This window comes from Glossina fuscipes, unplaced genomic scaffold, assembly GCF_014805625.2.
Source record: "Glossina fuscipes isolate IAEA_lab_2018 unplaced genomic scaffold, Yale_Gfus_2 224, whole genome shotgun sequence".
NCBI lineage: Eukaryota > Metazoa > Arthropoda > Insecta > Diptera > Glossinidae > Glossina > Glossina fuscipes.
In genome coordinates this window covers 634981-662691 of record NW_023998567.1, presented here as the reverse complement: position 1 = coordinate 662691, position 27711 = coordinate 634981, and the positions used below count along the sequence as shown (strand labels likewise).

Sequence of the window (27711 nt, the reverse complement as noted above, 5' to 3'; positions counted from 1 at the left end):
CATACAGTTACATGGCATAGTTCCGGTGCGCTAACATATAACGTTAACATATAACAAATCGGTTTTATTTTTAAAGTTTCTTAAGCGCTCTTATTATAATAACTCCACTTGACTATGTATTCTAAAAAGAGAAAATCGTTAAGTTACTCTGTAAACAAATCTCTGAATTCGTAGTGTTTGTTCACATTACTTTACAAGCCATTCTAAAAAATTTTGGCAAAAATGAAATTGAACTCCCGTCTTGCATTTGTCCCAACTAAGTTTTGTTCGTTTTCGTTTAAACAAAAAGATTCTACAATAATTCTATAGAACTTTCAGCGGGTATCTAAAGCCTTATTAAGGATTTATTTGCATTACGGAAATTGTGACTTTTAAAAGATTTGGCAACCATATTCTGGTATACATTTACTTGAACATTTTTTGTTTAGTTTTATCAAAAATTCGTAACTAAAACTATAAAATACCGTGCAGGAATTTAAAACAATTATTTGTCATATCTAAAAGCATTTGCGAATTTTTCGGGAAAAAGGTTTGTGAAGTGCATCTTTAATTTAGTTCGTTCCAAAAAACATGCAACACTTTGTTCAATGTCTTTAAAGTACGGGGATAATAAAATTTTGAAACATAATGTTAATTAATTAAAATTAAAACAGATCACTGCCTACAGTTTCAATTCTTGTTTACAGGCAAGATAGAGCTTTTTTTGCTCTAGACATAAAAGTGGAATGAACTTTTGAAACTAATAACACAAATTTAATGGATATTTGCTGCATCCGTAAATATATATATATATTTTGGATGTTAAGATGGAAACATCCGTAAATCAAAAGTAAAAAGCAGCCAAGTTTATGTAGATTTTTTTAAATGTTGAAGACATAACTTCAAGAGAGTTATTTCGGTCTGTTGATTGATAGTGTGGATGGAAGAGAATTAAGTTCGACATTACACAGCAAATTGGAGGACAATCTTTTCAAGTCGCCAAGAAATATCTCTGCAGCTCTCTCATTAATATAATTCCGATTTGATTTTTTCAAAATTCCAGTTCACTTCTGTGTTAACGGGAACATAGTTTAGCGAGAAATATGCGGGTGCATGCTATTCGCTCGTTTCAAAGTATGGTCTGAGGATATTTTATCAAAGTGAGGATCTAACACATTTTATACACGTACGACTTTTATTCCGAAGACCGTAAGTCGATGCAAAAAGTTTGCACAAAGAACGCCAAGCTTTGACGTTTGTGGTTACAAACGCAAATGTTCAAAGTAATAATGCAAAAATATAGTTAAAGCAGTTGAAGATTTAGTATGACTAAAATGATGTGTTTGCTTTTTTAATTAAAAAGCAACCAGGTGGTCCTTTACTGCACATTGAAAAGATCATTTGAGAATAAATTGAAAGGTATTTTGATATTTTACAGCTTTTTATGGTTAAAGCCTGAATGTCTTATGTTGCACATCCTAAGGTCTATAGGCGGATTCTGACAGTAGTGTAAAGGCAAGGAATGGATCTTGCAAAAGGTATACTCACTTTGAGCGCGTGCGATCTATTTATATTCATTAAACCAAAATTGAAGTATAAGATGTCTAATAACACATACTGTTCACAGAGGACATTTGATGGATAAAATCTAGCCATTAAATTGTGCCTCACTTGCTTGGAAATCGATCCTTTCGTTTAGCGTAAAACCGCAGTGAGCATAATTTGCGATACAAGAGCATTCACTGATATCAAATAAGTATGGAATATTTTACCTGTTAACAGTAGTTCCAGTTTAAAGTTTTTTGTTTACACAGTTTTGTTTGCAGAAATAGTTTATAAGGCAAGCCAAATGGTAACTAATTTGACAAATGTTGAAGTTAATCCCTCAGTGATTATGGATTTGCACGTTGTGACAATATCTCCGATCAGCGCTGTATAGTCCTTAATAATTATAATAGCAATAAAGTCTTTTCTAACATAGCTTACACATGATGGATCAAAAAATTTTCTAAGTAGATACTCCCGGCAAAATGTCTAACATAAATTTGCATTTGTTATGATTGGAATTTCATACTGAAATGTACTTAATTATGTCAAAAATCTGAAATTTTTGATAGCACAAGATACACGATATTCCATCAGTTGGTGAAGGAACGCTTTGGTAAAGCGGTTTTGTAATTCTCATGTTAATCAGTTACTTAGCCGCCAGAAAAAAGCTCTTTCGAAAGCCAGCTTGACTCTCACAATATGAATTAATATTCTTTTTAAATAGTTAAAGAAAAACCGTGGATTCAACTTCCCCTGTTTTCCCCTTCTACGCAATCTAGAGTTTTGCCCCGGATTACTATTTCTTTATCATCGTATTTTTAAATGCGGGTACACTGAAATGTGCTAGGTTTTAATATTCTATCTATTATCCTTCTATATCCTACCATCCTTCTATATATAGACGTATAGATATATATAGGCAGGTGGATACATATATATGGGGAAATTTTAACTATCATAAATTTTTATACCTGACGGCTAGGTTATATATTGCCCTATTTTATACCGTTTCAAAGTCTCGTATAACACAGTTTCGCTACAATACTGCATATGAATTTGTTTATAGTATATATAAGTTTAATTTATTTAAACTCTGCTATAAAATCATATAATTTATTTATTATATTTATTTGTATAAAATAACATGATTTAAACTTAGATATAGTATAAACCAATTCAATATGTACAGTGTTGTATCGAAGCTGTGTTATACGAGACTTTGAAACTATATAAATGAAAGCAATATATAACCAAGTCATAAGGTATAAAATTTTAGGACAGTTTAAATTTCGTTCCAAAGACATAGACAAATGAAAAAGTATGTTAATTTCAAGTTTCTAAAAAGAAAGCCATGAAATTCAACAAAATTAGAATACATCATCCCCCTCATCAAAAGCTATAGTTAATCTATTTTTTTTCAGAGTTAGTTGCAACTCCACTTCGCTAGTTATTTTAAATGTTATAAGTTATATTTTTATTCAAATTAAATTTATTATACACTTATACTCTTTCAAAGGGTTATTATTCACTTATGTACTTTTTTCCACTTTTCCCTGTTCATTGTCCAAACAAAACAATCAAAAGCTTTGTCAACTTCTTTTACAAGCTTCAAAACGCGCAGTTTTCAAAAAAAAAAATCTGGCTTTGGTTTGTAGCTGCCGACGTTGATATTTAATATAATTAATAGATCTAAAGACTACTTGTTCTTATTAATTGCGGAAATTCCAAAATGTTGGCGAGAGCAAATAATCATCTTCGATGCTAGCGCGGAGTTTGCTCTCGCTATTTTTGTCCGCAATAATATCTTAGCAGCCAAAGCCAGGGCTTCTCCAATTCAATCAGCTAATGATAATGTAGGCTACGGCAATCGCGTAAAACAATTTCTACTCTACGATGGTGTTACTTTTCCAGTTGATAAGCTGGCATCCGGAAACTGCGATTTTCGTAGTAATGTTGTGTTCAGATGTCTTCTAATAGGAGAAAGGAATTCCCATACCACTGATGAACAAAAGTTCTTATGAGTTACAAAAATTTCGTAAACTAAATATCTCCTTTCCCATATATAAAAGAGTGTAACATAGTGTGACATGTTTTGCAATTTTCGTAAATGTGATAATAATAGTTTGTTGTAAAGCGTTCATCTTTTGTTGTTTCAAAGTTGTAACTTCACAAGATCTCTATTACAAATCATTAAATGACGTAAAACGAAGTTTTATAAATAGTGTGGAGAACTAATCTTTTACACATCAAATGGTGGCCAGTACAGATATTCTAATGCTTTATTATTATTTAATTTCCGTTAATTATAGGAATGGATCAGTTTTCAGGGTTTGATTCGAAGTCCCTAAAAGATTCTTTGTGTAATCAGTATGGTGTTTCGGATAAGTCGATCTCAATATCAGAAACAGTGAAGCTGGCCAATAGTAAGTCAAAATCATTACAGCAAGGGCACCAATTTCGAGCTCCGCAGCAGTTCGTAAGGCATAAAAAGATAACGACATCTGTTGTCTCCAAGCTCAGCGCTAATAAGAAAAATAGGACATGGAATAAAAAACAGAAAAATAATAAAATGCAATCTATTGGAAATATTCTTACGCACAAAATTAAAACTTTTATTCAGTCTTCAAATGCTTCGACATCTGAAAACATTGATTTAGAGAATATTCGAAATATAGAAAACTATACTTGTACACACCCACACAAAATATCATGTAGTAATGAGTCAAAAAATAATACGTTAGTACCTGCCGTGCTTGACCATGGATTTTTGCAACAACAACATGTACATAGACGATTTTCGGTGAACCAAAGAAATCAGTATAACCTAGCGCCGAGTACAATGCATAATAATTTAAGTGCTTGTAGCGGAACCGCAAATGGCCCAGTTAATACATGTTGTGCGGCAGGTGATTGCAACGCAGCTACTACAAAAGATATACTGCCCCCTGGAAGTAGTAATACTTCAACAGTCATGCATAATTGCGTAGGCGTCAATAGCCATTGCTGCATACGTTCCAAATTTTTTCTACCTGACAAACGACCGCGCAAAGGCAATATTATACCTCCAACCAAATTTTTGCTTGGAGGGAATATATCAGATCCGCTAAATCTGAATTCGCTACAAAATGAAGGCCAGACAAGTTCCTTTAATAATACTCCTGCCACAACACCTCGCCAATCCCCTATTACAACACCTCCGAAAGTTGAAGTAATCATACCGCCAAATATACATGATCCACTGCATTTGCTCGATCCAGTAGATTCTAGAGAATACGAAAAACAGCTGACGTCACCAATGAAAAGAGGTATAGGATTAATGCTAAAAAGTCTGAGTGGTCCAAAGGGCCTGAATAAAACTCATAAGCATCGGCAGCGCAAAAATCGGAAAATGAAACGTCGTCGCTATGAATCCTCCAATTCTTCAATGAACGCAGCTGTAGATGATCCGGATAGTTTCAAGTATCTTAATAGTTCAGTTCCTTCCGAAGTTAGCAATATAACAATATCAGTCAAGCAACAGATAAACTCCACTTCAACGGCATCCAATGTACTTGTACTTAAATCTGGCGAAGAACTAAGCTCTCTATCGAATAATGCACATGAGTTATTAACCGATGTGGATTATAGTATGGGTGATGGAATGTTAATTAAGCAAGACAAAAATCGCGAATTGTCATTGGATTTATGTCTAAATGATAATTCGGGGGAAAACGGATCATGTACTGTTAATCATAGAAAACGAAAGCTGAGCGAAAATATTTCGCAAAAAAATAAAGTAAGTCATGAAGGTATTTTTATCAAATATACTGGATACTTATATAAAACTCCATCTCTTTTGTTTTCTATTTGTTCACAGAAATATCGTTCAGATTCAATGAACAAGATTGTAAGTCCAGTGGTACCTCAGCCAGGTGCCTGGGTTCGGCAAATACGTTCAATAGCCACCGGTGCGCGTAAAATAACTTCAAAAAGCTTATCTAATAATGATACAAATTCGTGCAACGAAGAAGGAAAATTTACAATTACAGGTAAACTGTTGTTTTCTTTACCAGATAGTGGAGGAGATGGGGACAAAGTATGGCATATTAATTATAGCTTGGTATATATCATGTTTATATTGTTATACTATGTACTACATCCACAAAATAGGTACAAACCCGAAATTTGAACAAGTCCAATTGTGAAACCATTCTTAAAAACACCTATCGCTTAAAAAAAATTGAATCTCTCCAAATTTAAATTTGCCATAATCGTTTTTAATATTTCTGAACAAGAATCGGTACTGAGTAGCATTCACCTTGGATGGCATGGACTTATCATTTAAACGTCCGCCCATATAAACGTCCTAAGCAGATATAAAATATTCAACAATTTGTGATGAAAACAGTGGTAGATAAAAAAGTAATTCTTTATCTTGTAAACTTATTATGACAAGTTTGAACTACGTTAATTTTAGGAACCATTGGTGTTCTTTTATTGGCAACAAGGGGTCATTTTTGATATTTTTTGACGAAGATAGGTGAAGTGGTATAGAAAAGTTTTATTTAACAGTCAACCTTATCCAGTTCTGATAAACCTCTGTTGATATGGGCAATGGATTATGTCACGAAATTTTTAACTTGATTAATGAAATACAATAATAACGACTATCATTTACTTGTTTTTAAAGATTCAAACAAAGAGTCAAGTTTGCGCCATAACGAGGCAGCAGTGGACTTAAGCCTTGAAAGTAATTTTACGATAACTGACTCTCGGCAGGTATTGAATATTGTGCCTCAAACAGCTGCTGCTGAGCTAACCGACATAAGACGAATAAAACAAAGCAAAACGAATGCATGCTCTAATGATTTGAAAAAAAGCGAAGTGTCTAGTTTTAATGCAGCGAATGCGAAATACTGCTATGGAAATTACAAAAGGCATGATGGTTTTCGCAATTTAAATGAATTTATGGATGTTCGATTGAAGGTTTTCCAACGTTTTCCTGAACTTTTTAAAGATAAGGACGTGCTTGATATAGGTTGCAATATTGGACAAATGACCATATCGATAGCTCAAAAATTATCACCTAAATCTATTTTGGGTATTGACATCGATAAAGAGTTAATTTCGCAAGCTCGTCGTAACCTTGGATTACATGTTTTAATTCCAGAAGATATGAGAAAGAAAAACGAAATTCCGGAGGAACGGCAAGTTAATATTAAAAGAAGGAAAAGCACTAAAAAATTTAAAAATTATTCGGTTTCAAACAACTTCGATCAATTAAATACAAACCGTTTTCATACCCACCATCACCATAACCGCCAAATCGGTGTGCGAGATAAACCTGAAGTTGACTTATTCCCAATCTCGTTTCCTCTCACATATGGTTGTGTTGTTCAAATGGCAGACGCTTCAAATAATAAAATTGAGCCTCATTCTCCCGTTCCAACAGCAATAAACTCATTGGGCCACCTGGGAGGAGTGACAATTCCCAGGTCGAGCTTAATGACTACCACTGTGAAACATAATGCAAATTTAAAAGCAAAACACCTATTTCCAAATAACGTTTTTTTCCGAAAAACCAACTACGTACTTAATGACGAATCTCAACTGGCAAATGACGTGCAACAATATGATCTCATCTTATGCTTGTCAGTTACAAAATGGATTCATTTAAATTTCGGAGATAATGGATTGAAGCTAGCATTTAAACGCATGTTTAATCAATTACGGCCTGGTGGAAAGTTAATACTAGAAGCGCAAAATTGGGCAAGCTATAAGAGAAAAAAACATTTAACTGTAAGTATAAAGAGTTTTTAGTGAAGTTATTATATGCAGGAGGAGGGGTCTTTCGCTGTATTTGCGCTTAAGGAAATTAATTCCTTTCAATTAGCGTTAGTAATATTATGAGAGAATTAATAATACCACGGGCCTGGTTGTATCGGGGAAAAGAGTATATTAAAGCGAATTATCTAAGCGAATAGATAAAGGGAATCTAGGCTATATAAATCAGTACAGAACTCAATGGAGTGAACTGAATGAATCTCAAATGGACAGTTTATTAAAGTGAAATTGAAGCAGACGAGAAAAATAGGATTGCGAGTTGAAACAGACGAACAGAGAGGAATGTGAATATAGAAGCACAATGGAGTAACGAAGTGTGACGAGCTTACCCGACATACTTTTCACACAATATGAAAACGTATAAATATCACTTAGTCTTTCAAATACCTTCTTAATATTAGTGTAGATAACATCCGTTTTTTATTGGCTAGAGAAACGAATGGCAAGGGAATACAAGAAGGGCAGCAAAGTTTAAACTGCTGTCTAAGGAGGGATGCTGGCAAGGAGAAGCGATTTATTAGATAGCGTACCTAAGGTCGCAAGTTGAATTACGCTCGAAAAATTGGGAAGTACGCTAAGCTTAGCATTAGCTTGGATAAATTCTTAAAAGTATCAGACGTCCGCAGATAAGTAATTCTGAACCTTACAACGTTTCGATGTCCAAAATAATTATACCAGGGATATAGTACGTGATGAGGACGATATGCGACCAATTATTTACAACGAATTATAATATTCGAATTTAAATTAAGTTAAGGGAATTTAGCGAAAAGATGTAAGATTTCATAATTTGAGATCATCACGATTAACTTCTTTTTTAGAGTTGGCACCAAGTTTTATATGTTATGATATTTACGGCTGAGTTAGCGCCTTTTGCGTCTGGCAATAGTTTTTCCGCTTTTTAAATAAACTTCAATCTTGAGTTAAAACAGGGCAGATTTGACGTTCTTTTTTTTCAATAATCATTAATTGCTTCAAATATCAAGTGCTTTTTGCTATTATTGTCATATTAAGGCCATTAATAGCATTTGCGTACAACGCAAACACGTTCAGGACATCAGATTCCAAAGAGTTTCCGCTACTTAAAAATTTTTACAGAATGAAGCAAATGAATTCCAAAATAGTATAATAAATAAATTAGGCGAAAATTTTGCACAACCTTTTAAAAAAGAAAAAAAGTAATTTATTAATTTGACTAAAATCTATTGCTAGTCTGTTAATGTTTTCATAAAGGGGAAGCTTATATGTAATGTTGCAATAGTATATTACCTAATTGTGTCTTCAAACAAATCGGAGTTACGAATTCAATGTTCACCAATAACTACGAAATTTTAATTGCCAATTGATTCGATTATTAGCAATTATTTAATGTTGCCAAGTTAATATTCCGAAAGAAAAGATAGCTGTGGTTGTTACACGCGTATAGAGCTAACTATTTAATAGAGGGAGCGCACACTCAAGACCAACAAACAAGAAAATTACATTCGGTCGTGACCGAATCTTTTTTACCCGTCATCGTTATCCTAAAAAAAGGAAAACAAGTAGATTTTCATACTTTATAATATGGGATGGACGCGACTGATTTTTTCTATTTTCAGAATAAAAGTGGCAATTTATATAGTGTGTGTATTGCACTTTTTGAGTAAGCAAAAGTGCTTTTCTTACATAGGCGTGTGGGTGTTGTAGGCATGTTCTTTGAAAACATTGGAGCATTTTCGAATTCTGTTGCAAGTTTATAGGCGACATGTTCATATCTGTGAAAGGGAGAATATGCTAAAATTAAATTTTTTTTTCAACACGTTCATAACTTTCAAACATCCCATCAAGTATATAAATTTCCCGCTAGTTTCAAATTTGGAATGCATCTAAGCATGCCCGTCTGTCCATCTGTTCGTCTTCCCGTTTGCGCAATTTTGTAATATCTGCGGAAAACATTTTTCGTGTCGCCACTTTTAAATCCTTGAACCCAAAACCGACAATTGGGATATGATGGACCAGCATCACCGTAAACCTCCGAACGTGTTTGGTGGGCTTCGGCAGCAGGTTTCTTCAAATCAACAACATAAATAACATATTTGGAAGAAGGAGAATTTTAAGCGCTCTATCATTAGCGTCGGCATACGCTGAATAAATAAATAATATCAAATGGAAAGCTGTTATTTTATGTGCAGGAAGGTTAAAGCCATCGAATTCATCCGTTATGTACATTGATATTTTCCATTTGTTTATTATTTTTAACTGTAGATGTCGCTGATCAAAATTTTTTGCAAACACCTAACAATTTGTTTTTTGGAATATGATCAAGATTGTCATATACATTAGCACCTTAAGAGAAGAGAGGGACTGGAAGGCATAATTAGTTTCAATCTAGTTTCACTAAGTATGTATTAAGATGACAGCCATGGCTTTCTTGGCATGTTATGAAACCTCACTGTTATTTCTTTAGTGTGATCACATGCATTTAGTTTAAAATTTAGCTTCAAACCAAGATTGAAAACAATATTGACAACGTAACTATTCACCTCTGGGTAGGGATATAGCAATAACTTTGGTCTTGGTTGAATTTAGTCGTGGATTGTTTTTATTAGACCAATGGACAGTATTGCGTAGACCATAATTTACTTCTTCCATAAAATCCTCAACAAGACCTAGCGACCGTGAAAAATATATTTGCATCACCAGCATATAAACAAATTTTTGTAATGCGACAAGAGGTTGTCAAACCACTAATAAATACACTATACAAAATTGGCCCTATTATTAAATTTTGAGATACCCCAGAGGAGATTTCTCTCAGAGTAGGTAAAGAATTATTAACCTTTGGACACTGATACCAACGAAGATTCAGTGTTACGTTTTAAAAAATATTATTCCAAGTCATCACCACCAATTTCATAGGTAGGGAGATTTTTCCCCAGATCTTTCGGTGGGAGATTATTATCGACTTCCTTGACATAGTGCATTCATTTCATATTTCACATGCACTTTGTTGCGAAGTTTGCCAAAAATGGACCAATTTTGAATTTTCGGACAATCCTTCCACATTAAGTAGGCTTCAGCGCGCAGCCTGCAGCCTTTCCAACATCAGCTGCTTGCTGTGTGTACCATTATGTAATATTGAAATTTTAGAAGTGAGACAGAAAATCTTATCGTTAACATTGGATAAATATTTTATATTTTCTCAAGACATTCTGTTGAAGGCATGGACAAGCAGATTTAAGTTTACGGATAAACCCCAAAACATGAAGCATTATCCGTGGTCATTACTCAATAATAGAAAATTGCACCTACAAGAAACTGATCGTAGTTTAATATTAAAGAGGTATAAGAAGCACATAACAGTTCTAAGAGGGATTGCATGCTTCGTATTAATAGCAGCATTTGCAAGTGCAATGTATTCGACTGCATGCTATTCGAGGTAAATTCAGACTTTCAGAACCTTTCGACATACGTACCAATACCACCACCACCACTTTGCGAGTCCACAGTCATGTCGTGACTTATCACTTTGAAATTGGAAAAGTTCGCAGAAATAGAAGCCCATTTCCAATTAATACTACGTTTCATTTATAAATCTATAGCGCACAAAGAAAAAACGCAATCAGAGAGTAATTAAAATAGCCAATCTTTGCTCCGATCGTCAATATGATGTAATTGAAAGCAATTATAACTACGAGTAACAATGTTTAACAGTTTTAATTTGGCATAATCAAATTTATGTTAGAATAATTCATCAGTAATCGATTTTGCGTTTCTCTTTCTGGACTTTCATAAAATACATTGTTTAGTCTGCGTTAGATGATTAACATGCGCTATCAACACCTTTGCACCTTTTGCCGATGAAAGGATAATAATAAAGAAAACAAGATCATTCCCAAAAATCGCGTTATAACATTGGACACCACTTCTATTCGCCCCATTTTTTTTTACCAAATATAATGTGTCAGTAAGAGTACAGAGTTTTTAATTTGTGGATTAATTCGTCGTTACCATATTTGAAACTCATTTTTATTAGCATTGTTTTAAGGTCCCCATTATTACGTACTTTGATTTCGGTTTCTTGAGTCATTTTTCTTGCGATGGCATCATCGCCTTCAATTATGACGACCCCACTGTTTCTTGTACATATATTTATAAATCTTAAGAATCTATTTTTTTCTTAGATTCTTTTTTTTAAAGTTAAACATAATAGTACATTTATAAAATCGCTAAATGTAATCACCGTATAGCTCGACAATAGTTATCAATAAGAATTTGTTTAATTGAAGCATAAGAGCATAATCTCAACATCAAAGTTAAGTAGGCTAAAAGTCATATATAATAAAAAAAAAGTTATATATAATAAAATATATGAATCGAAAAGTTGATTTCAAAAAATTAGATCTAATAATCTAGCATTGATTTACATTTGGTATATTGACATGCTGAAAAGAATTTATATCAATGAGTTTTTCAAGAAAGTCTAACGAAAAGATAGGAATTAGAAAACCATTACCTTTACACTAACTCATCAAGAAACATACGGCAAGTTAAAAAAGTATACTAGCAACATCGGTGGTGTCAAAACTTCACCATTTCATGGATAAAGAATTCAAAGCTCCAAACCAAAGTTCCCCTTAGGTGTATTAAAATAGAAGGAAAACTCGACTAAAAAATTGCATTAAGAAATTCATGAAAACTCATCAAAACTTCTGAAAGGTGGAAAATGCTTTGGCAGAAATTTGAAATAATCAAGACTAGGTGTTATGAGCGTCGTTATATTGCGCAGTCATCTTCCTCTCCAGGTAACAAAGTTTCAACTCGTAGCGTAGCGTGTGGTTCGTCGCCTCTGAGTTCTCCTAAGTCTGTTTCGTCGGTGCAAGTTAGCGATACCTTAAAGTCTACAAAGAATGTTCCGTTACTGCTGCGTAGGACGGTAACATAAAAGTTACAAAAAAGCCGGGAAGTTCTTCTGGCTTGAGCTATGCCGAAGTGACAAGGATATCTCCTCCCATTGCTGCCACTCAATCTTCTCAGACGTTATCGCCTAAAAATAATAATGATAATAGTAAATCGCCCTCTCCTCCTGGCTGTTCGAGTGTGAACGTCGGTCGCCAAACTGGCCACGTCATACAAGCTGCTCGTGCAAATGTGGTTATACCTTCTACATTTTTCCCAGCTCATAATTCCCCATCCGTGAACCCTTCTGCTCCTAGTACAGATGACATATGCTTGAAGGCAGTTCCTCCCAGAAAGACAATATTTGTGTCAAGACTGGCACCAGATACATCTGTTGATAACATAAAAAGTTATCTGGCAGCGAAAACACCTTCTGTCAATTTAAGGCGCGTTAATATTTTCAAATTGGCTCCTTCTCAATCGAGAGCTATCTCAGCTTTTAAAATTCTAGTTCCGACTGAAAATATGGATTTGATGTTAAATAAACCATTGTGGCCGGTTGGATCCTTAATTAAGGAATTTATCCCTCGGGATCGACCCCGTAATGCTAATGCAGTAGCTCTTTTCCCTTCACAAAACTAAATATTTCTTCAGGCTCATTTTCTCTCATTTATCAAAATGTTAGTGGCGTAAATTCAAAAATTCGTTCTACTTTCTTAAATTCAGTGAGCACGGAGTTTTCCTGTTTGGTCTTCACTGAACCTTGCTTAAAGCCGGATCTACAATCGTCGGAACTTTTTCATAATACGTTTCAAGTTTTCAGCAATGATCGATTGTGTGGCAATGGTGGTGGTGTTTTAATTGCCATTTCTTCGGCAGTCCCCTCCTATTCATTTGAATTTCCAACCACTCCCGACGTTGAATTTATCGCCATTCGTGTGAAAATTCCTAATAATACTTATATGTGACCTGCTCCTATATTCCCCCAAATTCGGGTATCTCTGTACATAAGAAACAGGACGCCCTCGTTTGTGAAGTGGCCAGGCAATCTAAACCTACCGATATAGTCATTGCGTTGGATGAGTTCAATTAGCCTTAAGTCACTTGGTGTTACTGTGATAGTTCTGGCTGTTTGATTCCTACCTCAACATCTGGTAGACACGTTGTGTTGTTTAATGAATTATTTGATCATAATTTAGTTCAATACAATGGTACCTCTAATTGCAATGGTAGATTGCTTGATCTTTGCTTTGCCAATTTCCATTAGAGTTGCGTTAATCGTTCTCTTCCGTTTAGTTTACCTGAGGATCCATATCATCCAGCATTGGGTATTTCGTTTCATTACAAGCATGTTGGTTCGTTGAACTTCTATAACGTTCAAAATTCAAATTTTTCATATAAACTTTATGATTTCCATAAAATCAATGTTTCCATACTAAAATCACATCTTTCTCATATTGTGCTCGAATTCTCAGAGGGAAGCATTGATAGCTTACTGTCGTCGTTCTACAATATATTAAATCAAGCTATTTCTGCATCCGTTCCGATCAAGCAGTCCCGTCCTCGAAGCAAGGGTCCCCCGTGGTTTAATAAAACAATTAAATACTACAAGAATAGGAAAAACAAGCTTTTCAAAAAATTTTCGAAAAGTGGTTCTTCTTTCGATCATTTCGCTTATTCTGTTGCAAGGCATAAATTTAATTCCCTCAACCGCCAATACTACTGCAGATACCTTCAGTTTGTTAAGTCCTCGTTGTTTGCTAACCCTAAATACTTTTTTAAGTTCGTTAATTCCAAAAGAAAAATCTCCATAAATCCGTCGTTTGTGTCTTTTAATGGCTCCGAGCCCTCGTATGATTTTGAAACCTGAAATCTCTTTGCGGAATACTTCCGACAGAACTTTTCAACTGCTCATTTTGATTTATCAGCAAACTATCCATATTCGATATCTGTTTGATTTCAATTTCTAACTTTGTTATATCTGAAAATGACGTTTTTGAAGGATTGAGCTCTCAAAAATATAATTGTTTGCCTGGATCTGATGGAATCCCCTCATGTGTACTTATATCTGGTGCTGGCGAGCTATGTCGTGTTATCTCAAAGATTTTTAGCAAGTCCTTGATTTCAGGTGTTTTCCCTTTGTGCTGGAAGACTTGTTTCCTTATTCCTATTCACAAAAGTGGTAGTAGGCAACTTGTAGAGACCTACAGGGGCATAGCCAAGTTGAGTGTGTTCCCTTAGCTGTTTGAGCGATTTGTGGCTCAGCACATAACCTTTTCCATGAAATCGTATATTTCTCCTTTCTAACATGGTTTTCGAAAGGGAAGATCTACGGTCACCAATCTGTTTACTTCTCATGTTTTCAAGGCTTTTTCTAGTGGCTCTCGCACTGATGTCGTATATACTGACTTTAGCAAAGCGTTTGATTTGGTTAACGGTAGACTACTTATCTTCAAACCCCCAGCCTCTGGATTACCTTTCTTCTTAGTGGAATGGTTAAGCTCTTATCTACATGGTAGATCATTCAAGGTTTTGTTTAACATCATTACCACGGATGAATTCCCCGTGACGTCTGGCGTACCTCAAGCTAGTCACTTAGGACCCATTTTATCTAATTTATATATCAATGATTTTCCCTCCGTGATTTAATTCAGCGGGATCCTAACGTATGCTGATGATGTGAAACTGTTTTCCTCCTTTTCCGTAGAATCGTAATCATATCATCTTCAAAGTGATTTGAATAATTTGGTTGCATGGTGCTCTTTGAATTTTCTGAAACTAAATCTAAATAAATGTAAGAAGCTTTCTTTCTCAAGAAGGAAGTCGTTCATTACTCAGTATTTCATTGATTCGCACAAGTTGGAAGACGTCCATTCGTTCACAGATTTAGGCGTTCTATTTGATTATAGATTACGTTTCAATGTGCATATTGAGCTCTTGTTAAGCAAAGCTAGGTCCGAGATTAGTTTTATAAAGAGGTGGTCCAAAGAGCTTCATGATCCTCATATTACGAAAAGGCTTTACATGTGTTTTTTTAGACCTATACTTGAGTATGACTCTGTTGTGTGGTCTCCTTCATATAGGTGCTACGTAGATTCAATTGAATCTGTTCAAAAGGAATTCTTGCTGTTTGCGCTTAGGAATTTGGGTTGGGACCCGACTGCCCCTCTTCCACCCTATGAAAATAGGTTGCTTCTGTTATCCTTACCTGGAGAAACGTAGATTTGTTCTTGGGGCTTCCTTTGTAATCAAATTAGTTAATTGTACAATTGACTCGCCCCCATTACTTCGTGATATAGGCTTTAATGTCCCTAACCGCTTCTCTAGGCAGTTTGTCTTGATAAAGCTTAGTCAATGCACATATAATTACGAACTGTTTAACCTCCTCAGAGTTGTTCGCAAGAACCTAAATGACGTCTATCACTTATTCTCATTAATGGACTCTTTAAAGTCCTTCAAAGCAACATTGCTTAATACGCGCGATTTACCTATGTCGTACTTGAACTAACTTTTAACCTTAAAAAGTTATTATGAGTCGAAAGTTAATTGTTGTTAAGTATTATCGGTTGCCAATCTTATGCATGTTTGCGATGGCTTAGGGGTTCACTTGCAATTTGGTCTTGTACCGGTTGTGGGTGTGGCTCTATGCTAGTTGTGTACATGCTTTTTTTTTTTTTTTTCCTTCTTATTTGTTTTATTGTACTTATATTAAGTTTTAATACTAATTTATTTAAGATTTACTTTAAGAGTCTACTGAACTCGACTGCCAATTTGTTTTAGTTGAGTTTTTTGTATAAGTAGAATAAATAAATTAATAAATAAATAAAGAAAGGCGAAGCCATTGGTGTAAAGATTTTAGAATTGCGAAACGAAAGGTCTGATATCCCTTTTAAGATAGTGGAGTCAGTTATTAGCTTTTGTTTAGGACACCAATTTTTTTAATAATTCTATGGTTGACTGGTAAGATTTCTTTAAAAATTAATCAGATTAATATGATAGAACATAACGTGGTCCATCCGTTGATTAAATATGCGTTTAATGTTGTTGATGCATGTTTAGAAGCTAATGTTTAGTGCCGTTAACAGAAACATCAGTCACTCTGACAATAATCTTTGTGCACGCAATTTATTCGTTGCCTTTGAGAGAAGCTATTGACTGCCAAATACGGAATGTATCGCCTTTGGAATAACCTACCACCAGCGATCTCTCCTTCCAGATGTTTCCACTTTCAATTTGAACGTACAGAAATGCTGGCCCTGTCTTACTATCCATACCTGTAACCTTCCACGCTGAATGGCTGACTAAAAAAAAAGTGCTTCGAGCACGTATGTGGTAGGTTGAATGAAAGGACAGTCGGCCGTTATTTACATTCCGACTACAAGCATAAATCCATAATTCACCAGCTATAATTTTATATGCGTTTTTTGAAGCAAGTCTATACCAGTCGACAGGGATATCTTGTTGATATATCGTGAAAACATGTAGAATCCAAAGAGAAAACACTTTTTTTGCTGATAAATGATTATACAATATTTTATATATGCCAGTGGAACTAGTGCCTAAGGCTACATTAATCTCAGGTACATCACTTTTTGGTATGTTTGCTGTCATAACAATTGATTTTGAGATCATTTTTTGGGTAAATAATCGGCGGCCACCATTAAATGCGCTATGCCAGCGTTTCACTGTGACCGAGACTGCTAAATGTGGAAGCAAGTTCATCGATGTTTTGTTGCCTTGAATATTGCAATAAATTATGGCACGAAAACAATCACGGATTAATTCCATTTTTTCGGTAAAATAGAACTTTTAAAGTTTGATAAATTGGCAACTCTAGTGTTTTGAAAACAGTAGAAAAAATCGTATTCGGTGAAATGGAAAATATACTTCCGGATTTAGCAATACACAAAGCTTAGAGATCAGATATCTTAACTGCCATGTGCACTTCGATGACAAGTAATATGTAAATTATTATCTGCAGGTTAAAATACTGAGTGTACTTCAAACATTATTATTAATATTCAGAAAATAGTGCGACCTTAAAAAAGTTAGAAAACTATACTCTATCGCGACCAAACCCCTCACAGTGCTCCTAGGAAAAGCAAAACAATTAAAATTTCATACTCTATCATATTGGATGGACGCGGCTGATTTATTCTATATTCAGAATAAAAGTGGAAATTTATATGGTGCATGTATTGCGCTTCATGAGCAAGCAAAGGAGCTTTTGTTACATAGACGTGTGGGCATCTTCTCTCTTGTTCTTTTGAAATTCTTTAGCAAGTGTGTAGGCGATGTCTTCATTTTTGCGATTGTTTACCATAAATACTACACAGTTGCGCAGACGGACAGATAGATAAATGAGCGGACCGACATGCTTAGAAGCATCCCGAATTGGAATCAGAAATTTATATTTGTCCATTATGCTCAATAATAAAAGTAGCGCCAGTACAGATACTGCAACTCGGAATCAAACGATGGAAATGGCACGAAATTTTGGCAGACTTCACTGGAACTCGGCATATTCTAAATATAATGTGGACGTAGAAGGGACAGCTGTATGTTACGTCTCGTGTTGTGATTCTATCTAGAAGACCATGGTTTAGACCAGACAAGTGTAAAGAATAAAGCAAAACAAATGAAGTGAAAATCTATAAATATTCTCCTGGCCGCAAAGATTAAGCTGTGCTTGTGTGTAGGTTTGTGTTTAAAACGGGTTAAATCGTTTTAAAAGACGCGTCGACAGTGCGACTTAACTGAGAACACCTGTCTTTTTAAAAGCCGAAAATTGGCCAATACAATTTTTTTAGTTATTTTTCTTCGTTTCTTTTTGTCGTCACCCCACTTGACCTATGAAACGGCATTCCCAAAATGCGCACAGTGTGTGCTCAAAAGAAAAAAAATAATAATGATCTATCTATCATTAGGTGGTGGGATGAATGTTTCAATTAGCTTTATTGTAAGGTTTTGTTTCATGAAATTTGTTTTATGCGACTATAACTAGGACTGTCAATAGCTCCATATAATAATAGCTGTTTTTATATCTTCATTTGCAGGCAAAGATTTTGAACAATTACAACAGCATTGAACTTTTTCCCAACAAATTTCACGAGTATCTGCTCAGCTCGGAGGTTGGCTTTAGCCACAGTTACACGTTGGGAGTGCCAAGACACTTGAATAAAGGTTTTTCGCGCCCAATACAGGTAATTTACAGTTTATTTTTTATTAATTGATATAATCATATAATGGCAGTGGCTACACGAAATAAGATATAGGGTATATGATTATTATTGAACAAATCGGTTAATAATCTATAGGGCTAGCAAGTATCAATCCAACTCGTTTCGCGTACGAGTGATTCCTCATCGAGTGGTTCTGTCGAATAGCTTTGGCAAATGCCATAGATGACGACGGGTCTACATTGGATACAAGCAATTTTTTAGTTTGTTTTTTCATCTTATAATTGTTCACGGTTAGTTGAAGACTTGTGGTGCAGAGTATATTAAGTTTGTGCTGAAGTATGCAAAACCCAGAAGGACTTAAGATTTTGTTTCAGAATTGTTCAAGATTTCTTCCTGAATATTCGTTCATAATAATAACTTTATACAAAGTTTTGATCTATTCTTCTCTATTTTTGGATCACATCTCATGAAAGAGACAAAATGTTGTTGTTGTGACAAAAATGTTTAAAATGTTTTTTAAAGAAAACTGATTCATAAGAGTACCCAATGTATACCAAAATTTAATTTTTTTCAATACCTTTACAACGCACTGGAGCAAGTTTCATAAACACTTTAAAGTATATATATTCTTGGCCAATTTCAAATTCTGAACGCACCTTCTAAGTATGTTCGTCCCTTTTCTCCCGTTCGCAGAAATGAAGGTGTCGCCCTACAAACTTGCAAAAAAATTTGAAAATGACCCAAACTTTTCAAAGAACATGAAGCATTTCGTATGTTAACACCGCATAGATGCGGTGTTCTACTTCAAAATTAGTTATGTACATGGTAAACCGGTCTGTTTCCTCGGATTAATGTGGGTGCAGTTTATTAATACGAAACAAATATCCGTGCTACAAAAAAAAAAATTGTTATTTCATTTGCGTGCATCATTTAACTTAAAATTTATAACCAAATCTAAAAAAAAAAAAAAAAAAACAAATAGTTCTTCGTAGTTATCTTCACTCAAGTCTAACCTCAATCCTTCAATCAAGTCTATCACCCTAATGTTTTTTCCGGAAATCTCTTTAATTGCGATATTAAAGTAAAATCATTTGTTAAATTAATTAATTGATCAAAGAATAATACATTTTCAGGGAAATATGTACGTGAATTTAATAATTTAAAAAAATATAACAAAAAAAAAGAATTAAGAAAAAGGGACAAAATGAAATTTATTTTTTGTTTTAAATAAAGTTTTATTATAGTAATGAAAAAAGCTTTAAATTTAATTATAAAGAGAGAACAAAACATTAAAAAAAACTAACCGATGATGTTTGCTCGATGAAGCGTATTATCGGTGATCCATCAGCGGCTTTACCAACAATTCAAAAATTGAGAGTAAATAAGTATATATAAAAACAGTTATCTATTTGACTTGTCTGCATTTATTAGCAAATCCGATGTTATGTTTAGAGAGCGCTAGCAATCGCTGAAAAACTAAACTAATATGATTGTGATCAAAAAATTCGTAAAATCCCAGGCAGTTTTCTTGAATGTCTTTATAATTTACGTAAATTAGTATTATTCTTCAAACAATCCATACATCAAATAATCCAGGAAATTTATAATTGCCGCTGTTTTTATTAAAATGTAAACGAAAATACATAATAAAATTATTCCCTCAACCACAACATCGTACGCACCAAATGATTTTTTAAATGATATAATTTAAAAATTCGATATGATATATTTTATATTTTATGTGCACACATCCAAAAATTGACAAGCGGGTTTTCTTTAAAATCAAATGCATAACAGTTTTCTTACTTTCTGTTGTTTTTCTAGAATTTATTAGTTTCCTTACAACTTTTTAGAAAGAAATCAACCGATTCCTTACGTATACGACGGTCCAAAAAAAAAATAATCATAAGAAAATACTCGTCTGTTTAAAAACCTTTCTTAATTCCATTATATTGCAAACACGTTTACAACGTCCACACGTCTATGGAACGAACACCCTGAACACCTTTGCTTTGCGTCCTTTTCGCTTGTTACTCATAAAGTACAACAAATACACCATATAAATTTCCAATTTTATTCGGAAAGTAGAAATAATCGGTCGCGCCTTCCCAACATTGTATAGCATATCATTTTATTTATTTTTATCTCTACTAAGATAAAAGATTCGGTTACGACCGAATATAATCTTTTTACTTATTTTTATTTTATTTATTTACTTACGATTACTATTATAATATTATTACTAATATTAATTTAAAATATTAAAATAACACTGACGGAAAAAGAAAAGCATAAAAAGATCAACTTTCGCATGTAAGAAACTATATTTTTTCTAAAAAAGGATTTGCAAGTCACCATTCCTACTCAACGAACCCGTAAATATAATTAATTAAGCTAAGAATATTTAACAAACTCGTACATTTTTTATGAAGCACTCCTGGTAAGTGTTTTATAGGAACACCAAAAACCATGTCCATATTGCTGTAATAAGTTAACTGAATTACATCTCGTTTATATATATCGCAAATGTGGTACGTATCTGTAGTCTAGATAAGGCGTGTCAATATGTTTGCCTTGCGTGTGATAGATCGGGTTTTTTTACAAACTTGATGGCGCTTACGTTGCCGTTGTTTATTACAACTGCTTCTTGAAATTCCAAGTGCACATTATTCAGTACTTTCTTGATACGTACAGCTATCTTTATCAGTAAGTTTGTTCGATTTTATTCGGATTTAGTAGTTTGTAATAGACTACAACCACCATACGCACGGCAAAATTTGGTGGCTACGAATATTCCACTTCGGCGTCGATGTGTTTGGCCCTTTGCCATTGATATTGTCGTAGTAGGTCCACTTTTCATCGTCAGTCACAATACGCTACAGAAAACATTTTTTTTTTTTAATTTTCCATCGATTCGTGTGGTAGCCATTTTCTATCGTTTTGGGATTTTTTCCATCCATGCTTCTTTTTCTGCTGCTAGGGTACCTATAATGTGATACTTATAATGGGAACTTTGGTTAGCGACGAAGTTAAGACTGATCTCAAAAGATTATTCAATATTAGTAGACTTTACATTTTCGGTTGCAACCATGCACATTTCGTTTTTAGACAATAAAGGTTTTTAGAATTGCGGCCTTCGCGCAATCTATAGTCCACCGTTGGCTAATAATGTCGTCTAATTCTTATTTTTAATTACTTACTAAAAGATCTCTCGTGCCCTCACTTTCAACAAATTTCAATATTTCATTGGCTTTCATTGTAATTTCGTCCATTTTTTCTAAGGTCGTACTAATTATGATTATCCAACAATTGTTTTCATTATAACAAAAATACCACCCAATAAAGTATAAAGATGTGTTTTTATATTTTGGTTTTATGGATAAAGAGAAGACATGTGGGATCGACCTTATGGTAAAGTAAATTTCGTCTGTCAATGTTTGGTAATCTTCTAATTTGAGCGCCTTTATTAATTTCATGGTACCGGATTGTACTTTGACAAAACCGACATGTGAATTTTAACTTCACCTGAGCTGGGGACTATAAACATTATACTGACAAGCAGAGGCACTGCGTCCGTAACTGCGTATGTTACTTTTGCGCACAACCTTCTCGTCTTCTGTTAGCAGAACTGTGTGTCCATTTTCCGTTACTTCTTCTTGTTAGTAATTTTTGGATAGTTTGTTGTCTAACCGTTTATTTTGCTTAAGAAAAATCTTGTCGCCTATTTTGTAGGCTTTCGGTTAGCTCCTGTTGCAATTGTGGTAATACAAATCGGACAATTGTCTTTTCCTGAGACCGTCGTTTGCTGTAAAACTTTCCTCCAGTTTCAACCGGTTTCCTTCCAATTGCTGAGTGAATAGCGTTGTTATGTTGGTGAATAAATTTACCCAGAAATTTGGATGAACCTGTTAGTGTTGTTTCCGACTTCTGACATCTCATAATCTCGAATACAGTGGAGTGAACTCTTTCAATTTGACCATTGATCGAGCTGGCGTACGGTGATCTCCGGAAGATCTTAACGTTGAATTGACTTTCTATCATGAACACCATCGCTGTAGAACCGACTGATTTTTCATTATCCTTCACTGCCGTTCCGGTGTACCGAAGTTCGTAAGTATTTCCCTTAGTAGTTGTTTAGAGCTTTCAGCAGTTGTTGATTTCAATATTTTCGTTCACGCACACTGGGTTAGCTTATCTATCGCTGTCAGCATAAACTTTCCTTCTTTGATATAAATGTCAATTTGTACTATCTAACCTCGGTATGTTGGAACCAATGTTTCTTGTATGGAAATATTCTTAGGCTGGCGGTCGTATTTGTTCTCCTTACAAATTTTGCACGGTTTCCTTATTCTTTTTACCTTCGTTGTCATTTGTGGGAAATAGCATTTGTTGAGCAGTTGGGCTTTATTTCCTTCGGCACTCCTGTGGGCTCTGTTATGTTTGCTTATTATTTCCACTTTTTGTTATGACTCTTCGATAATGTGGTTTACCATTGCCCTGGTGTAGAGAATCTTGTGTGTGTAGGAGTTTGTAAAATTTATTTCCTCCACATATCCTATTATTTCGTCAGTAGCTTGCATACTGGTGACTGGTGGATTTAAATATTGCTTGAGGACTTTCTCCACTCTAATTGCATTAGGAATTGGTTCTATTGTAACGTGCCTGTCATATGTTGCAAGAAAAATTTGGAGTTCGCATGATTGCGTTTCGCTTGGCTATCTATCGAGCTGACAAATGTATTTATTGAAGTATTTGCTAGTTGGATTAGGCTTTGATTACTATGTTGTCTTGCGCCGCCCAATGCACTGCTTCTTTCGGGCTCGTAGTGAAGTTCGTGGTTTTATTCTTCTGTTGTTACTTTCCAACGTCTGAGTTCTAAGTTAATTGTTAGTGTGTCCATTGGTTAAGGCGTGTACGTAGCACTTGAACTTTGCAAATACAACTCTGTGGAATATAGTGCCGGTAATTTCAGTGACGAAAAATGATGACGGACAGAAAAATTGGCAAGCATGTGAGGTTGGCTTGCCTGGGAGAAACCAAAAAATAGGAAAAGGTGGAAGAGATTTTTTGTTTTGTGGGTAGAAGTTAAAAGTGTACGGCGAATATTTCTATTTCCCTTTTGTGTTTATGTTGAAGAACATCTCATTTAAGGAGTTAAAGAAAATATATTAAATTTTGTAAGGAAAAGCGAATTGTGAATTATGCGGTAAAATGTAAAAATTATAACTAATGGGTGAGTCAGAATCTCCGGCAATTGTTGCACAAGCATCACAGCAACAGCAACGACGAAAGCAAGAATAACTCAAAGTGTGGACTAAAACGACTCTACATGCTTTAAACAGCACCCAGTCTCTTTCGTTTATTTCATAAAGAAACGAACATTTTTGATTGGTTACCGCAATCCGCTAACCAATGGTTTAACTAACGTATTTTCGTACGGCGTAACTGAAATATCTTGTTGGAACAACATATGCGAAATCAACTTTTATAATCTGGCGAATATCGAATGAGGAAGGAAAAGTTTTGTCAAATGATACCACTGTTGGCAAATTGCAATTTCGTAGTGCTTCTAAATGCTCATCAAAAACATTTGATTATATTTCGTGATATTTGGCAATCTTATAAAACGCACTTGTGATGGCAATATCTATGGTTTAGGGAGACTTAACAACATCATTACACGTTTGGGAAAAGATTGAGAAGATATTTCGTAAAAGAAATACTACAAATAAGGTCTTGTCCTTATAGAATGGAGAAACTAAAAAAATTATCTTATGCGCACAAGCTGGTCAAACTAAATGTACTATCAAAAGTCGTCCATTGCAAGAACTGTTACGTCATAGTTTGGATAAATTTGAGCAACCTGATAGAATTTATAATCTCCAAAAGATGCCCCTACCACCATTGGTGTGTTACGAGCCGCTAAAACTGAATGAAACTATTATTTTAGATGTTTACCGACGTCAACAAGTTAAACGATGTTTTTTTGCAAAAAAGACCAGTAATAGCGGTTAACAGACGCAAATTCATTCTCTTGCATGACAACACTCGGCCACACGTAGCAAGAGTTGTAAAGGTTGCATTATTCCTGCTCGAATGGAAAGTTCCGCCGTATCCAGTGTACTCAAAAGACCTTCCGAATATTTCTTCTTCAGACCAATGCAAAAGTTGAAGAAGTGCGAAAATGTGTTTATGATTGGATGCAATATCGTCCTTTCAAGACGGTATCTCCATGTTGCCAGAAAAATGGGAAAAAAGTTGTAGAAAATGATGGAAAATATTTTCATTAATACGTATTGTATCAATTTTTCTCAATAAATGCCTTTTTCAAGTAAAAAAGTTGTCAAAATAAATCTAAGCATCTAATATATTATAGTATGAAGCTTCAATATGTTTGTTTGTTTCACTCTAGCTCATATATTTTTGCAACTTTTTGAATTCTGTTATTTCGTTGGTGCAAATACCGAGTTTGCTTCTTTTTGATACTTAATTTGGTTTGATAAATATGACATTGTTTGCTTCTTGTGAAGTGGAAAATTTACCGCAAAATTTTTGGTTTGCTCTTAGGCAATTTAGAAACTTATTTGTGTGGGATGCATAACAATGTTTAGAACTATGGTTTCCATGGCACTTGCAACATTTTCTTAGTTTTTAATGTTACTAGCTTCATGGTTAAAATCGTTAGATTTAATACCTGTCATTATTTCGCCACCTTCATACACTGCGATGCACATATTCGCGATATCTAAAATTTTGAGTTTCAAGTTCAGCGTTTTGATTTTTTAGTTTCGTTCGGTATTTCTACTGTAGAGTTGAGCTTATTGGGTATCTTAATTTTATTTGGTTGCTTTTTCCATACTTTGTTGTATTGTTAATTTTATTTTGTCTGTTTCTACTGTAGTTTCACTTTCAATAATAACCATTCCATTAGTTCTTGTATTGTATATTTGATAACTTACGGTCTTCTGGGTCCACTTTGTCAATTAAGTCTTCTTGATTTTTTCATTGTTTAGCTTTATTTTCCACTAATCGTATGTCTTCAGATATCAAAACATCCACTCGGATAACTTCATTCTTTTTATACCTCATTTGCTACATCTTTGTTATTATTTATTTCTCGTATATACCTGTCAAAGGTCTCCCGTACATGTATTAACATTTTATTTTTTTTTTCAGCGACGTTTTCTACTGTTTCTTAAACTTCTTTGGAGACGAGTTGATAGTTTGAAAATAATGCATTCAGTCGTTACCCTTTAAACGTTCACATAGCGTATTTTCCGTAAGAAAAAACTAATTTTTCGGAGTAACCTACAACATGCGCGTTTACTAATAATGCAGACTCCCGTTTCTTTTATGTTCAACTTGGAGGTCACAATTTTTGAATATTGACGAAGTTTGGAACGCTGGCGTGACTTAGCCCAGGCACGACTCCTATTGAAAATGGATTGGATCCTCTATAAGCACCATATTTGCGGCCATGGCCCTTCCATATGTACCACATTCCTAACGCTTTTCTTTAAAAAAATTGTCACATGAAGACAATATTCAGTGCAACACTGTGACTGTCAAAAATAACTGAGGGTTGTTATGCTTTCGCGACTGAGTACTGACCATAGTTTCGCTGACGAAACCACTTTCTTATTGCTTCCTAACTTGCTGCATTTTCACTCCAAGCCAACCTAACCATTTTTGTAGCTTGACCTGCAGAACAAAGTGCAGAGGTATAAATAACATTCATCTCTTTACAATTTGATATATACCGCACGACGTCTTGTGGACAGTTCAAATTTATATCGTTTAAACATCGTTGTTATGCATATTTGAAATTTCGGGAGAAATGGATGCGATCTTAGACTTAGATTTTATAAAGTTCGGTTTCCACGCACCTGCTATCAGCTAAGCTCACCTTTCTTCCCGCATTTTCAGGGCAAATTAAGATATCGTAACCTCCTCTCTCAAACCACCGAACGCCGAACGTCTTTTACGCGTTAACACCGACATTGTCAAGCTCCTCGTCTTAATAGCATGTTCGTAACTTTATGTTCAACTTTATGCTTTAGTTTATTTGCGCTTTATTTCCTTTACAGTTGTTATTAGTTCATAAATAAGTCGAGTGACCTTTTGCCTTGGTTTAAGCTGTTATAAGTTCTTATGATAAAAGTAGAGTAATGAAATTCATTTGCATGGCCGAAGGCAAATAATCTCGACTAACATGGTCGTGAGTTTAAATCTGAAGTACGGTAGGGTTTTCAACAAAGCCGATAGCCTTAAATTCTAGTGCTTTAACACTTTAGTCTTAGAACTTATTCCCTGGCTAAATTAATAACATCATTAAGTGTTAGCAACTTGTTTGCCATTCCAGTTGTTTTTGTGAAAGTATTTGAGTTATAAGTAGCTACATATCGTAAGATTTTATTTTGACTAACAGAAACCACTTTATTTATTTATTGCAGCTTTATGCAAAGGGTGACTATACCCCAAATCATGTGAGGTGGTCAGATGCTTATTGCCCGCAAACACCTTTCGAAACATATCGTGGTATATATGCAACAATGCCGCCTCTGACAATGCAATCTTCATACCAAGTTACTTCTTCGATAAGAAGTCAAAATTGTGCTACACCGCGATATATAGGGGACGGTAATTCGGGCTCTTTTAGTTGCCAACAAACACCGATATATCAATCAAGTACTTCGCAATATTACAATCCTTTGGAAACAGATTCGTACCTGCCTTCTTATGACGTAGAATATTTGAATCATATGTACGTTTTTGCGTCACCTCTGTATCAAACCGCTTGGTCGCCACCAACTAGTATGCAATATAGCTCCTCGCATACACCTATGTTTGGGAGCGTACGAGATTCTGAGTTAGATGGTGACAGCAGCATAAACAACAATATTGGCGGAAGTTTTCATCGGCATGTGTATCCTCCCAACGATGAAATTTCTTCGCCAAACACAAATGCTACCAGTGCATTTAATTCTATTAGGGATACCGACACTGACGATTCCAATCAGCTGTCTGCTCAACGTCAAAAGCCACATGTTTATGCAACTAATTGCGAAGATGGCTCGTCACCGTCACGACATCAACCAAATTTAAACGATCTGGACAATAGCGAAAATGGCCTTTTACTTGACGATGATGAAAGAACTCTTATTTTGTCGCCTAGTTGCTGTGATTTCAATGAATCTTAAAATTTCTGTAAATTTAATTATTAGAATCAATAAGAAAGCAGCAATAGTAAACTTCATTATTTTAACCACAACCAAATTTTATTAATTTTTTCAGCCATTTG

At 34.7% G+C, this 27711-nt stretch overlaps 1 protein-coding gene across 1 annotated transcript; it reads left to right on the top strand.

The window, feature by feature from the left end:
* The first annotated feature begins 404 nt into the window (after nucleotides 1-404).
* Nucleotides 405-27711, top strand: LOC119642497 (7SK snRNA methylphosphate capping enzyme bin3). Its single transcript, XM_038041640.1, has 6 exons — nucleotides 405-529; nucleotides 3837-5302; nucleotides 5384-5555; nucleotides 6197-7305; nucleotides 18285-18431; nucleotides 26864-27711. The coding sequence occupies exons 2-6, from the start codon at nucleotides 3839-3841 to the stop codon at nucleotides 27608-27610; spliced, it is 3639 nt and encodes a 1212-aa protein (XP_037897568.1). The 5' UTR covers nucleotides 405-529; nucleotides 3837-3838; the 3' UTR covers nucleotides 27611-27711.